Source organism: Cetorhinus maximus, chromosome 3, assembly GCF_964194155.1.
Source record: "Cetorhinus maximus chromosome 3, sCetMax3.hap1.1, whole genome shotgun sequence".
Classification (NCBI taxonomy): Eukaryota; Metazoa; Chordata; class Chondrichthyes; order Lamniformes; family Cetorhinidae; genus Cetorhinus; species Cetorhinus maximus.
In genome coordinates, this window is record NC_135881.1 from 199,780,234 (window position 1) to 199,792,341 (window position 12,108).

The 12,108-nt window shown below is 41.2% G+C and overlaps 1 protein-coding gene across 1 annotated transcript; it reads left to right on the forward strand.

Moving 5' to 3' along the window:
- The first annotated feature begins 2,455 nt into the window (after positions 1–2,455).
- LOC144673876 (cholecystokinin-like) lies at positions 2,456–11,151 on the forward strand. Its single transcript, XM_078535517.1, has 2 exons — positions 2,456–2,699; positions 10,744–11,151. Exons 1-2 carry the CDS (start codon positions 2,456–2,458, stop codon positions 10,878–10,880), a joined length of 381 nt encoding a protein of 126 aa, XP_078391643.1. The 3' UTR covers positions 10,881–11,151.
- Positions 11,152–12,108: the final 957 nt, after the last annotated feature.

Genomic DNA, 12,108 nt, shown 5'->3' on the forward strand with positions numbered 1-12,108 from the left:
ACTTCCCAAGGCACCTTCCCATCCAAGTGCAGGAGATGCAACACCTGTACTTTCACCTCCTCCCTTCTCACCATCCAAGGGCTCCTTCAGTTGAAACAGCAATTCACTTGCACTTCTTTCAATTTAATCTACTGTGTTCGCTGCTGAGGGTGCAATCTCCCCTACAAGAGCCAGACCAAATTCAGATTGGAGTGATCACTTTGTGGGGCACCTTGGTATAGACAGTGTGCCCCCCGAGCTTCTGGTCACCTGTAGTTTTAATTTTCTGCCTCGCCATGACCTTCAGCGTTTTATCATAATTCGCAAATTATACACATTAGCCACAATTGTGCACAAAAATATTGAAGAATTATTACACGCCACAAATATCAAGTTTGTAACTCTGCAGCTCTATGTTATGGCAAGTGAAGGATTTATTCAAGTTATGTGGCACAATTTCTCTCTGTTGCCCAGTTCTAATATCACAGAATATATTATTGAAGCCAATATTTGGACACCTTAGCTACCTTATTGAAGATCAGAATTCGCTAAGGATGGTGTTATTTACACTTTTGTAAATAAATGTATTTTAAAATATGTGAACTGTTGTCTTGTTTTGTCCTCCGAAACTGTTCTAATGAGGCTCGATGTATCTCAAGGAACAGCACCTCATCATTCAAATAGGCACTTCACAATCTTCAAGATTCAACAATGAATTCAACACTTTCAGATGATAACCACCACCCCATTATTTTGGGCAGCAGCTGTTGGCAATGATTCTGTGGTTGCCATTTACACCTCCTCTAGATGCTGCCATTCACACCTCCTCTAGACCCATCTTTTGTTTCTTTACTTGTCCCATTACCATCTCCTTTTGCCTTGCATCATCATCCCTCTTATTATTTAAGCTCTCCTGCCTTCCGTGTTTGATCCTTTCTCCCCTCCTGCCTTTCTCTATCCCTGGACTTCATTAAAACCTGCTACATCTCTTAAGGTTTTCCAGTTCTGGTATAAGGCATTGACCGGAAATTTTAACTCGGTTTCTCTCTCGACAGATGTTACCTGACCTGCTGAGCATTTCCAGAATTTTCTGTTTTTATTTCAGATTTTCAGCGTCGGCAGCAGTTTGCGTTTGTGTCAGAAGTATTCACATCTGCTCACCCCTTATGTAATATAAAATGTTTGCATGCAATGCTGTCTTATATTTTCAATATTAGAGCAGGTCAAGATTCAGTGAAAGCTTGTGCTACCTTCATTTTGCATCTACTGGGGTAACATCAGCCCTTTCGGTTATGCTGATGTACAACGGCATGAAGTGGAGGATAGCTTGGCTTCATGCCTGTGGGTCCTCACTCTATGTCCAGTTCATTGCTCCCTTACTAGTGATATACTTTCAGCCAACTCTGCTTTCTAGATGGTCATGCTACAACGCAGAATGACACATAAATTAGACAATTTCGCTATGAAAAATGGAATTAAGCTATTAAGGTCACGTTCATCCATTCAAGGAAAATACCTGCATTGCTATACATTTTCTACACTGAGCAAGCAACTACCCTCAACAGCTAATTTGCACATAACCTTGAGCATCTTATTTTCTGCACATGTTTGTGCTAGAATTGTGTTACTGCACAACGACTAGGTTTGACATTTAGTAATTGAAAATCTGGTCATTTGATTCAACAGCTTAAATAAATGATACATTCTATTAACACAGGCTCCCTTTACGGGACCTTGCTCATTGGAGACACATTAAGAAATCTCACTCTGCTCCCTGTGGTTTTCCAATTTTAAAGAACAGAAAATTGTACGGAACTCTCCCACAATTTTCAACTATTTGCACCTGGCAGTTGAGGCTGGGAATGGGAGTGCAGTTGGAGCAGTGTCATTTATCCTGCATCTAAGAGGTGCACTTGACATGGTACTGTGTTGATAGCCTCTACTGGAAATATTCCAATCCCTGGTGTTACTATTCGTCACCTTGATGAGGACAAAGAGTTAAAAAAATACAGAGAAAACTTATTAAGTGCAGCCAGCCCTATATGGTAAGGTCACCTACAAGGATTGAGTCAAACTGATAAATACAGGCAGATGCTTTCCAACTCAGCACAGAAATTAGAATAGTAAGATTGTACCTTGAAATTGTACCTTGAAACAACGATTCAGATTTTAAGAATGGCTTGATGTTCCAGGTGCAGTGCTTATAAAGGGCTACTACCAGGGAGATAGTCTCTGATGAGGAAGATATTTGTAGCTAATAATATATAGTTCCCAAGTTAAATCAATTACACAGTAAATATTGGCTGTTAGTGGACATTATCTGCTACGTATATCCTTAGCCTTGTTTTCTCAGTGATTGTGAATGCTTCCCATTTGTAATGGAGTAAGAGTTTGGAAACATTTTGACTGCTTAAGTACCTAATCGAGGTGACCAGGGTTTCACTACAGCTCTTTCGTATTTCCTTTCATTCCAGCTATGAACAGTGGAATCTGTGTGTGTGTGTTCCTCGTGGTTCTCTCCTCGGGCTGCATTGGCAGACTCATCAATGGGTCTGATGATGATAGTCCCATCGGCAGTGAGCTGAAGCAAAGCGTTGACATGCACCAAAGGCAACTTCGGGAAACCCAGTCCACTGACCATGTGAAACCATTCCAAAACAGCGAGCAGAGAGCCAACTTGGGAGCCCTGCTCACACAATACCTTCAACAAGTCAGGAAAGGTGAGCTACACTAACTGCAAAGTAAAACTGCCACTTTACTGTGAAGCCTAATAACTCCACATTTTCTGCAATTGCTTACTGAATGCAAGTGGTTTAAATTATAAATGATTGAATTATTTCATATTTTACCATGTAGATCACTAGATAGATATGGATGAGGAAGGCAGGTGGATGTGTTATGACCGATGCAGTTGGTACAGCTGAGTTATTTTAAAATCCCAGAGGGAAGCTTTAAACAACTGTCATAACCTATAATTTTAAGTGTTATGTTTGAGATGCGACTCTAAATTCAGGAATCAGACCACCAGTTCTCGAGGTTTTACATTAAACTAAATGAAACATTTTATTAATTTACACGGGTTGAAGTATGTATACACATGGCTACAAATTACTACCATCATAACTTTTAACAAATTCCCAAACTAATCTGCATTAAGGCAACAGCAACCCATAGACTTAACCAAACACCAGGCAAAGCATTTTCACCTTACGAATTCAAAATGAGGTTATTTTCACTTTGGTTCCTGTGGAGACAGTTGGAAGCTTACAGCAGCCTTTTGATCTCCCATTGCTCTGCCCTGCACACACAACACTGCTGAAGTTATACCTAGCACAATGCATTGAATGTAAATTCTCATTGTATTACCAGCCTCTTCTAACAATAAAATCCCTTTCATAGTACCAATTTTATTAGTAATATAAACATATTGCTTGGTATCTGCTAGATAGGTGTCAGTTTTCACCCCACTTCTTGAATGCTCTATTCAAGCAATGCAAATACACTCTGTCTCTCTTACATATCAAACCTAGTACACATCAAAAGCACCCAGACTAGCTGGCTTTAATCCAATTAAGACACGCCCACAGACTAAACCTCTAATTTTTTTAAAGAAAAATATTTTCCAGTAATATTATATACATTTATAGCTTCATGACAGGATATCTTAACATCCATCAACAGAACTCAACGGCCCAGAGCATCCGGTCTCTGGAGACTAGACGTACCCTAAAAGATATGCATAGGGACTCCTCGGAAGTCCTGATGCAATGACTACATGGGAATTGCCTGGAAAGTTTGGATTTGCAATGGGCAATTCCCCTGCATTCAGAACCCTTTGGAAAAGTCTCCAAATCTGAGTTAGAGTCGGACACTTCAGATGGTTCCAACTTACTTACCTAGCTAATTACCTGGGGAGATGGTGGTGTAGTGATGATCATGATTAGTAATCCAGCAGGCCCAGGTTAATGGGGTGTTGGGTTCAAACCCCACCATGACATGGTGGAATTTAAATTCAATTAATAAATCTGGAATATAAAGCTGCTCTCAGTGATAATGACCATGAAACTATTATTGATTGGTGTAAAAACCCATCTGGTTCAATAAAATTCTTCAGGGAAGGAAATCTACCTACATGTTGACTCCAGACCCACAGCAATGTGGTTGACTCTTAACTGGCTGAACAAGCCACTCAGTTCAAGGGCAATTAGGGGTGGGCAACAAATGCTGGCCTTGCCAGTGACACCCACATCCCATGAAAGTATTTTTAAAACATTAGACAGAAAAATCCTTGTCTAACTCCTGGGTAACTATGTAAGTGACCCCCTGACCCTCCCCCCAACCTGACCTGAACCAACATCACCACTGTACCCAGCCTGCCACTCTACCCACTTGCCTCACTCACATTCATTCATTAGCACACTGAAACACTATTTAAATGTCCCAAAGCTTTTCAGTATGTTAGTGAATGAAGACTGACCAAAGTATGGTTGCTAGTGTCATGAAAAGGGGCTGTGGCTTGGCTTCCCCTGATGATTCATTGCTGCAAGGAAGGACTCCAAGAACAGATATGTTCCGTGTTTCTGAAGAGGCCCAGTTTGGAGATCCTGGCCAGAAATGCAGGGCTCTGTCGTTCTGTAAAATAAATAGGAATGGAGTGGAAATCTGACAGTGATTGCAGTTCCTCAGGTGATTTGGCCCGTATCCATCGCCAATTACAGCAGCCTCCTATAAATTATCCTATTCTATCTATCCATATTCTTGGAGTCTGGGGAGTTGGGCATCATCACTTATATTTTCTATGCCAGGAGAGGCAGATGTCAAAGTTGTACTGTAACCGTACATAGAAGGACCCAACTGGGTCCTGTATGCCCAGTCTATTTAAGTTTAGTTTTGATAGTTTGTGTATTGGCCCATATATTTGTGACCACAGTCCATAAAGATGTCGTGAGCACTCCTGTAAACGGTTGCTGTCATCTACATAAGGTCAGGAAGAAAGCTTGCACTCTGAAGCTGGCAATCCTGGAACCAGCACATTGAAACACGTGGGTAACTTTTAATGTTACATTGCTGCACCAAAGCTGCAAATACGTAGCCATGTGTCCTTGGGCATTTCCTCATCATTATCTTCCTCTTCAGGTAATCCTGTGCCCAATCACTTGAAATTTTCTCATCATTATCTTCCTCTTCAAGTAATCCTGTGCCCAATCACCTGAAAGTAGATGCAAATATTCAAAGCAACTGTTGGGACATCATTGTTTTTTTAAAAATTCGTTCATGGGTTGTGGGCATCACAGGCTAGGCCAGCATTTATTGCCCATCCCTAATTGCCCTTGCTCAGAGGACATTTAAGAGCCAACCACATTGCTGTGGGTCTGGAGTCACACGTAGGCCAGACCAGGCAAGGCCAACAGATTTTCTTCCCTAAAGTACATTAGTAACATTGGTTGGGGGTTTTAGTCTGGCAGATGAAACCTCTTATTAACTTGTTGCATGAACAACCTTACTGGGGGAGTTAGAGTGTTCTGTGCTTCCCTCAATGCATTCTCTGGAGAAGACTGTAATATCTTCCTTCTTCTCCTGAGAGGGAAACTGTGGGTATCTCACAAGGAGCAGCTGCCAGTGAAAATGATGTGTTTCGGCTCTATGTGCAAGTAATGGTGGGTTAACCATCCCCCACAGTGAAAGGTTGGCAATTTCAAATCCAGATTATTTTATGGGTGCTTTCTTGGGCTATGGTTTGAGAGGCCTTTGGTTGTTGTTTAAGGGGTGGGTCTTGACACTTTGCTTTGATCATCTCAGAGTAAGGTCTAGGTATTTACCAGTTATTGAGCCATTCGTAGTTGAAGCATTAGAGGACGGCTGGTTAGCTTTGTTGTCTAGATGACTAGTGTATGGTTCGGAATAATGCCAACTGTGTGGGTTCGATACCCATTCTGGCTGAGGTAGACTAGGCACCTGCCTCCTCACCCTGCAACTGAGAGAGGAAGGTGTTGGCAAAAACTGCCAAGAAAACAGCTCAGGATGAAGCATCAGTAGGCAAAGAGTCAAGGAACTACCTTTGAGCAGAGCGTGCGAAGCAATGACGAAAAAGCATCAGAATAACACTGTAAACAATAGCGTTTTAACCTTTGCTGCAGACATGTTTACCCAGTGATGGAGCCACTTGGTATGTTCTTTCATTCTGCAGGGGTTAGTGTGTAATTCCAATGTTTGCCTTTTCTCCCTTGTAAGCCGATGTTCTCATTGTCTATTTCTGCCTGTTTATTTTTGCTCTGTCTAATATAATCATGCCAACTAAAATAAAGAATCCATTTTTCTTTGCATGCTGATCCGGAAAAGGACAGGTGAAATATATTTCCTGACAATTCCAACACCCAGCCCTATTATGTGCCACGGCACCTCAAAAAGGAACAAATTGTTTGAAGCCTCAGGTTAATCTGATCCATTCCTGTCAAGAAGTTGGAGACTTGGCTTAAAACTTTTCGCAACAAAATATCCAGCACAAGGAGCCAACAACAGGTGCCACGATGGGACAGGTCCTGTAAGAATGGAGGACCCCATGCATTTTGCTTATTTTCAATGTCTTCATGGCATATTAAGTGCTTATTCTCCCCCTGGAAATGCACTGAATGCCAACCTAGAAGCCACAACATCCAAGCATACAGGGTGCCTGCTTGAAGCAGGCATATGGAGTGAAATTTTTAGCTCAGCGGGCGGGCACGCGTAAAATGATGTTGGGCAAGCGCCCCAATGTCATCGCGCGCTCGCGCAATATTTCGGTCGGTGGGTGTGCGCCAGAGTCGGCAGCACGCCCGCTCACAATTGAAAGGCCTATTAAGGCCATTAACAAGTTAGTTAAAATAAATTTTTCGCTGCCCGTCCAACCTTACGGTGGCCTTTGCACTTTTTTGGAAACCTCATCCACGGGCGGGATGAGGTTTCTAGGAGCAAATAAAAATAAAATAAAAACTTTTATTTTTTTTCATTAATAACATGTCCCTGCTCATGTGACAGAGTCACATGAGCGGGGTCATGTTTCATTACATTTTTATTTTTTTTAATTAATTTTTTTCATATAGCTTCATCTCCCTGAGGCAGCTCTCTGCCTCAGGGAGATTAGCGTGCACTCGCACGCATACACAAAGGTTGCGTTTGGCCTGCTCGCACTCCTCCCCCTGTCCGCACAGGCAGCGCTCAGCCTTAATTGGCCCGGCCAGCGTGAAATTGCCTTCTGGGCCCTATCGCGGGCAGTGGTCAGCTTCCCGACTGCCCCCGCCAAGCCAGCACACCAAGGGCAAAATCCTGCCCAGTGGTTTCTTGAATATATTAAGACTCCCTCTTCCAAATTCGCCATAAACTAGGCAGAGTATGGCCACATATTTTAAGGGGTCTACAGTGGTCCTAAAAGGGACAGTTGAATGCCAGTGATAAAAAGGCAAGTTACCTTCTTTTTAATTATGTAAATGACTGTGAAACCAGCTGGAGTTAAGAGTGCTCCTCTTGGCTTCGCAACATTTCTGCGGACTCAGTCTTGTCCCTGACTCTGGTCCACCTCCCCAATACCCCCCACCCCAGACTCACCTGTCATGCTTTTCATAGAACCATAGAAATTTACACAAGGATTCCCATTGGCCCATCATGTCTGTCCCGGCTGATAAGCAGCTAATCCATCACTTCAAGTGCATATCCAAGCACTTTTTAAAAATGTCACGAGGACTCCTGCCTCTAGCATCCTTTCAGGCAGTGAGTTCCAAACCCCCAGCACCCTCTGGGTAAAATAATTTCTCCTCAACCTCCCTCTATTCCTTCCACCAATTACTTTTAAATAGCAGCTTGCCTATTGAGCCAGCTGATATTGCTGAGGCGCCAACTAGTAAACTGCACCAAGGTGCCTAATTGGTGTCTGTCATTCACCAGTTTTATGTGGATGAGTCCCACCAATTTTCAACCAGCCTTAGCTGTCGTCTTCAAGCATGTGTTCCCGTCATGAAGTCCATTTTGTGACAGTTTCCAGCCTTAGACCTATTTTTCAGCCATAGAATCAAATGACCCTGTTGTTCTGGACTATGGCCCTATGGTGGTGGTTGCAGAACAAAGAAAGAAACAGTCACTGAACGTCCACCAGGCACTTGCTCAATGCGGGATGGATGGATGAAACTCCATGAGAGAGTTTGCTCCAGATCACTCAAATGCATCTCCCACTGTGCAGAGAGGTATTGCCACGGTGAACGAGGTTCCTGCCTCTTGCTTCTTCCTCCTTTTCCCACAAGTACTTTCATTTCCATCTCTGCCACAGGCTCACCATGAAATCAGACATACTGTGCTGTGAAGTCATTTATTGTAATTAAAATAAAACAACAACCATGTTTATATGAAATCCTACTGTCATTTTCAAAGTATATTTGCAATCAAAAAGCTTTCACATTTCAGTGATGAAGGAGTAGCTTGTTTCTGCTGCAAATTAGATATGTAATTGAATTACAATTGTGCCATCTGGTTAGGACTAAGTAATTTTTTTTAATATGTTAGCAAATTGTGAATGTCATTATCTGGAATGTAAATGCATGACTAATCTGTTTGAGATTTATGGTAGCATGCAAAGTAATAAAATAATTGGATATTTTCTTCTCTAAACTACTGGGAATAAATGCTTCCACAATTCTAGTTTATGGCAGCTGTCATCAAAAGTAGACAAAAATTCCATTTTTGGAGCAGATGGGCACCTTTTATATTTTAACAAAAATGCTAATTTGTATTTTTAAAAATCATTCATAATTTGTTCATAACCTGTTTGGGAGGAGTCTGATTCCACAAGGTTTTGAAATACAGGCAATCCAAAAATAAATTATACTAGAAAAATTATACTGGACGGAAAAAAAAATGGTACTACCGAAAGTTAACGGCACCTCAAGTTAAAACAAGTAGATAAATCTCATAAATAAACTTCTGTTTTACAGGCATAGGGCAGATATTGAATAGCGGAGTTAAGACAACCCTAAGGTGAAGTGGATACAACACAAAAAATTGATTAATTATTGATGCAGTCAAGAACTGAAGCAATTCTAATTCATTGTCTTCTAATTAAAATAAATAATTATTTAACTGGTCGGCAGAGTACAAACTAAAGGCTTTAACTGTGTAACCTGCATGCATTGATTATGAGATAACTGTTTCTGGGAAAAAAAGCATATATTACTACCAAGAGCAGGTGCATTATTAACAAGAATTTACAAAGGGCCGTTGTTTCCTATGGCTATGATCAGCCATGTACATTGTAACATGGCTGCTCTGTCTAACAATGTAAGCCCTTAGGAAAATTGGTGTTTCTAAGCTGTAAAAACAACATTTAATATTTCTAAAGCTGTAAATCTAGTTTTCATAGCAGCTGTCAAAAGACAAAATCTATCACGCACAAAGTTGATCCATGTTTCAGATGCCTGTCTTGTTACTGCTGAGAAGTGTATACAATATGTTGTAAGGTGTTATGAGTTAGAATGTTGATTCTCTCAAAACATAGCATATTTTCTTAAAAAGTATTTGACCAGTTCCTCCAGTATGTTCTCCCTCCTACAAGATTCGCCATTTATTACACCACCTCTAATCACAAAGTTAAGGGGCGATCTGCTTCACCTTGCCACTTGCTTCCCGATTTACCTTCTTTCTCTTTTCCTTACAATTTGAGTCCTGCACTGTGGCCTTTGGTCTTTCACCTAGGTTTCTCAATGGAAAAAAATGCCTACTGTAACTGGTCATTGGAAGTGTTTTTAAAATGCACCTATGGATTCTTTCATCTCGATTACAGTTTTCATGTCAGGAAATCATCCCTTCCCCTTTACTTTGATTAGTGGTTCAGCTTGCGAACCCTCTGTACAAGAACAGGCTGGATCTTATCACACTGACATTTGGTCTTGGAGTTCTCGCTCGTTATGTTACCAGTACGTATCTGTGCATCAGATTATTTTTAATAAAGGGTTTTTCATATCTTACATACACATATTCTGTACTCAAGATTAGACATGCCTGTGTCGTGACAGGAAATGTTTCATTACCGACACCTGCCTAATTTTAACTCCGTGTAAGCGAATGGATTTTAATTGCGTTACAATCTTGTCTCATCTTCAACAGACACTCTGAAGCAAGATGCAGCACAGTTAGATTAAAACAATACAAACATCAGGCCACTCTTCTACAGCATTGTCTTAACCTTTGTATATCCCAACCTGCTTCTCTGTGACTTCTAATCAAGACTATTGATTTGAGTCAAGTTGTAAGCAGTTTTACGCAGTGAATTCAAGGCTAGCTAGGGGCTTGGCTGAGATGCTTAAATGATTTCAGGCAATAACCTGCCTTCTGACCAATGGGTTCTTCTATCCCATTGGTATGAGCTGGATTTGAATATGAAGTGTGCTAGCCCATTGTCCCATCACACCTCCCCACCCCTTTCGATTTTTGATTGCCTCTATAATTTAGGACCGAGATGATAAATGTCTTCACTCAAATGGTTGTGAATAGTTGCAATTCTCTAACCCCCGAGAACTGTGGATGCTCATTCATTGAGTATCTTCAAGACAGAGGTTGATGGATTTTTTTTATGGGATTATGGGAAATAGTGCGGGATTCAAATTGTTGAACGGTGGAGCAGGCTTGAAGGGTCAGGTTGTCTTTTGCTCCTATTTCTTGTGTTCTTATGTTTTTAATAACTGAATGAATTTGCGATTGAATACAATGTACTGCAGACCTAGTTTCATAATTTGTCTTCCCCAGGTTCTTTGGGTAGAGGCACCCTCGTGGGAACCAAATTGCAGAACCAGGATCCCTCCCACAGGATAAGCGATCGGGATTACGTGGGATGGATGGATTTCGGCCGGCGAAGTGCTGAAGAATATGAATATTCAGCGTAAAAAATAAAACACAAACACGCTCCCAATTCTGTACAAAAGAAAAACTTTAATTTGGTGTCTTAAAAGTTAGTGTTTTAAATTCTATTTACTATGGTACTTAATGTGAATTTGTTTGTAAGATTGTATGATGCAATATATATATATGCAGGATTTTGCAAGAATTGTCTGGCTCAGTCCAGTTTCTTATTAATACTAATGATTCAAGATTGAAATGATTCAGCATCTCATCTGTCAACGTTTAGCACATCACAATAAAAGAAGCAAAACAGAAGCTTTGTTTAATGTTTTAATCACCTGTAATGACGAAAATAGAAACAAAGGATTACATTTAATGCTCAAAGGTGAGGTTTATTGGTCCTGGGGAATAGAAATATTTCCATTTCAAGTGTCCAGTGAGAACGTCAAGCGCCATCCTGGTCAAGTGTAGTACAAACTCAGACAAAAGGTCCTCTATTGTCTCTCTCAGCCTCAGAACCCTCCCAACAATATCATTGGGACGTGTTGCTTTTGCTGCAATGTCCAAGATTGTCTGTTTAAGAACAGCTCTGAGTGCAGGGAGAAGGACTCAAATGAAGCTGAACACCTTAGGACCATTACTGCACGGATTAACTCCTGACTTTATAACAGAAGGAAGGTCACTGATGAAACAGCTGAAGAGTGTGTGGAAGAATGAGGGACCTCAGTTTTACGTGGATGGATTGGAGAAGCTGGGACTTTTTCTCCTTAAAGGGAAGGTTGAGAGGCGATTTGACAGAGGTGTTCAAAATCATGAGGAATCAAGGCAGAATACATAGAGAGAAACTGTTTCCATTGGCAGAAAGGATTGAGAACCAATGGATAACAATGTAAAATGATCATGCAGCTCATGGTTATGACCTGGAATGCCCTGTCTGAAAGAGTAGTGAAGGTGGATTCAACTGTGATTTTTAAAAGGGTATTGGATAAGTGCCCAAATAGTAAAGAAATATCATGGAGCTGCAGGGGAAGGATGGGGGTTGGTGGTGGAGCAGTCGTGGATCCAGACCAGCTAAATTGTTCTTGCAGAGGGCCAGCACAGACTGAATGGGCCAAATGGTTTCCTTCTGTGCTGTAACCATTTTTTGATTCTAAGATGGCTGAGCCAAACACACTGTGCTGAGTAACAACTGCAATGGTGTCAATGGGCAGCAATGATTACTCCAGAAACCACAACTATATATTCCATTGACCTTTGTTAGAGCTTCTTGGT

Bases quoted from the DNA above. Each gene is read 5' to 3' on its own strand.
- LOC144673876 (XM_078535517.1), top strand. From the start codon at position 2,456: ATGAACAGTGGAATCTGTGTGTGTGTGTTCCTCGTGGTTCTCTCCTCG. The intron at 2,700-10,743 runs GTGAGCTACACT...TGTCTTCCCCAG, and splicing joins CCTTCAACAAGTCAGGAAAG to GTTCTTTGGGTAGAGGCACC.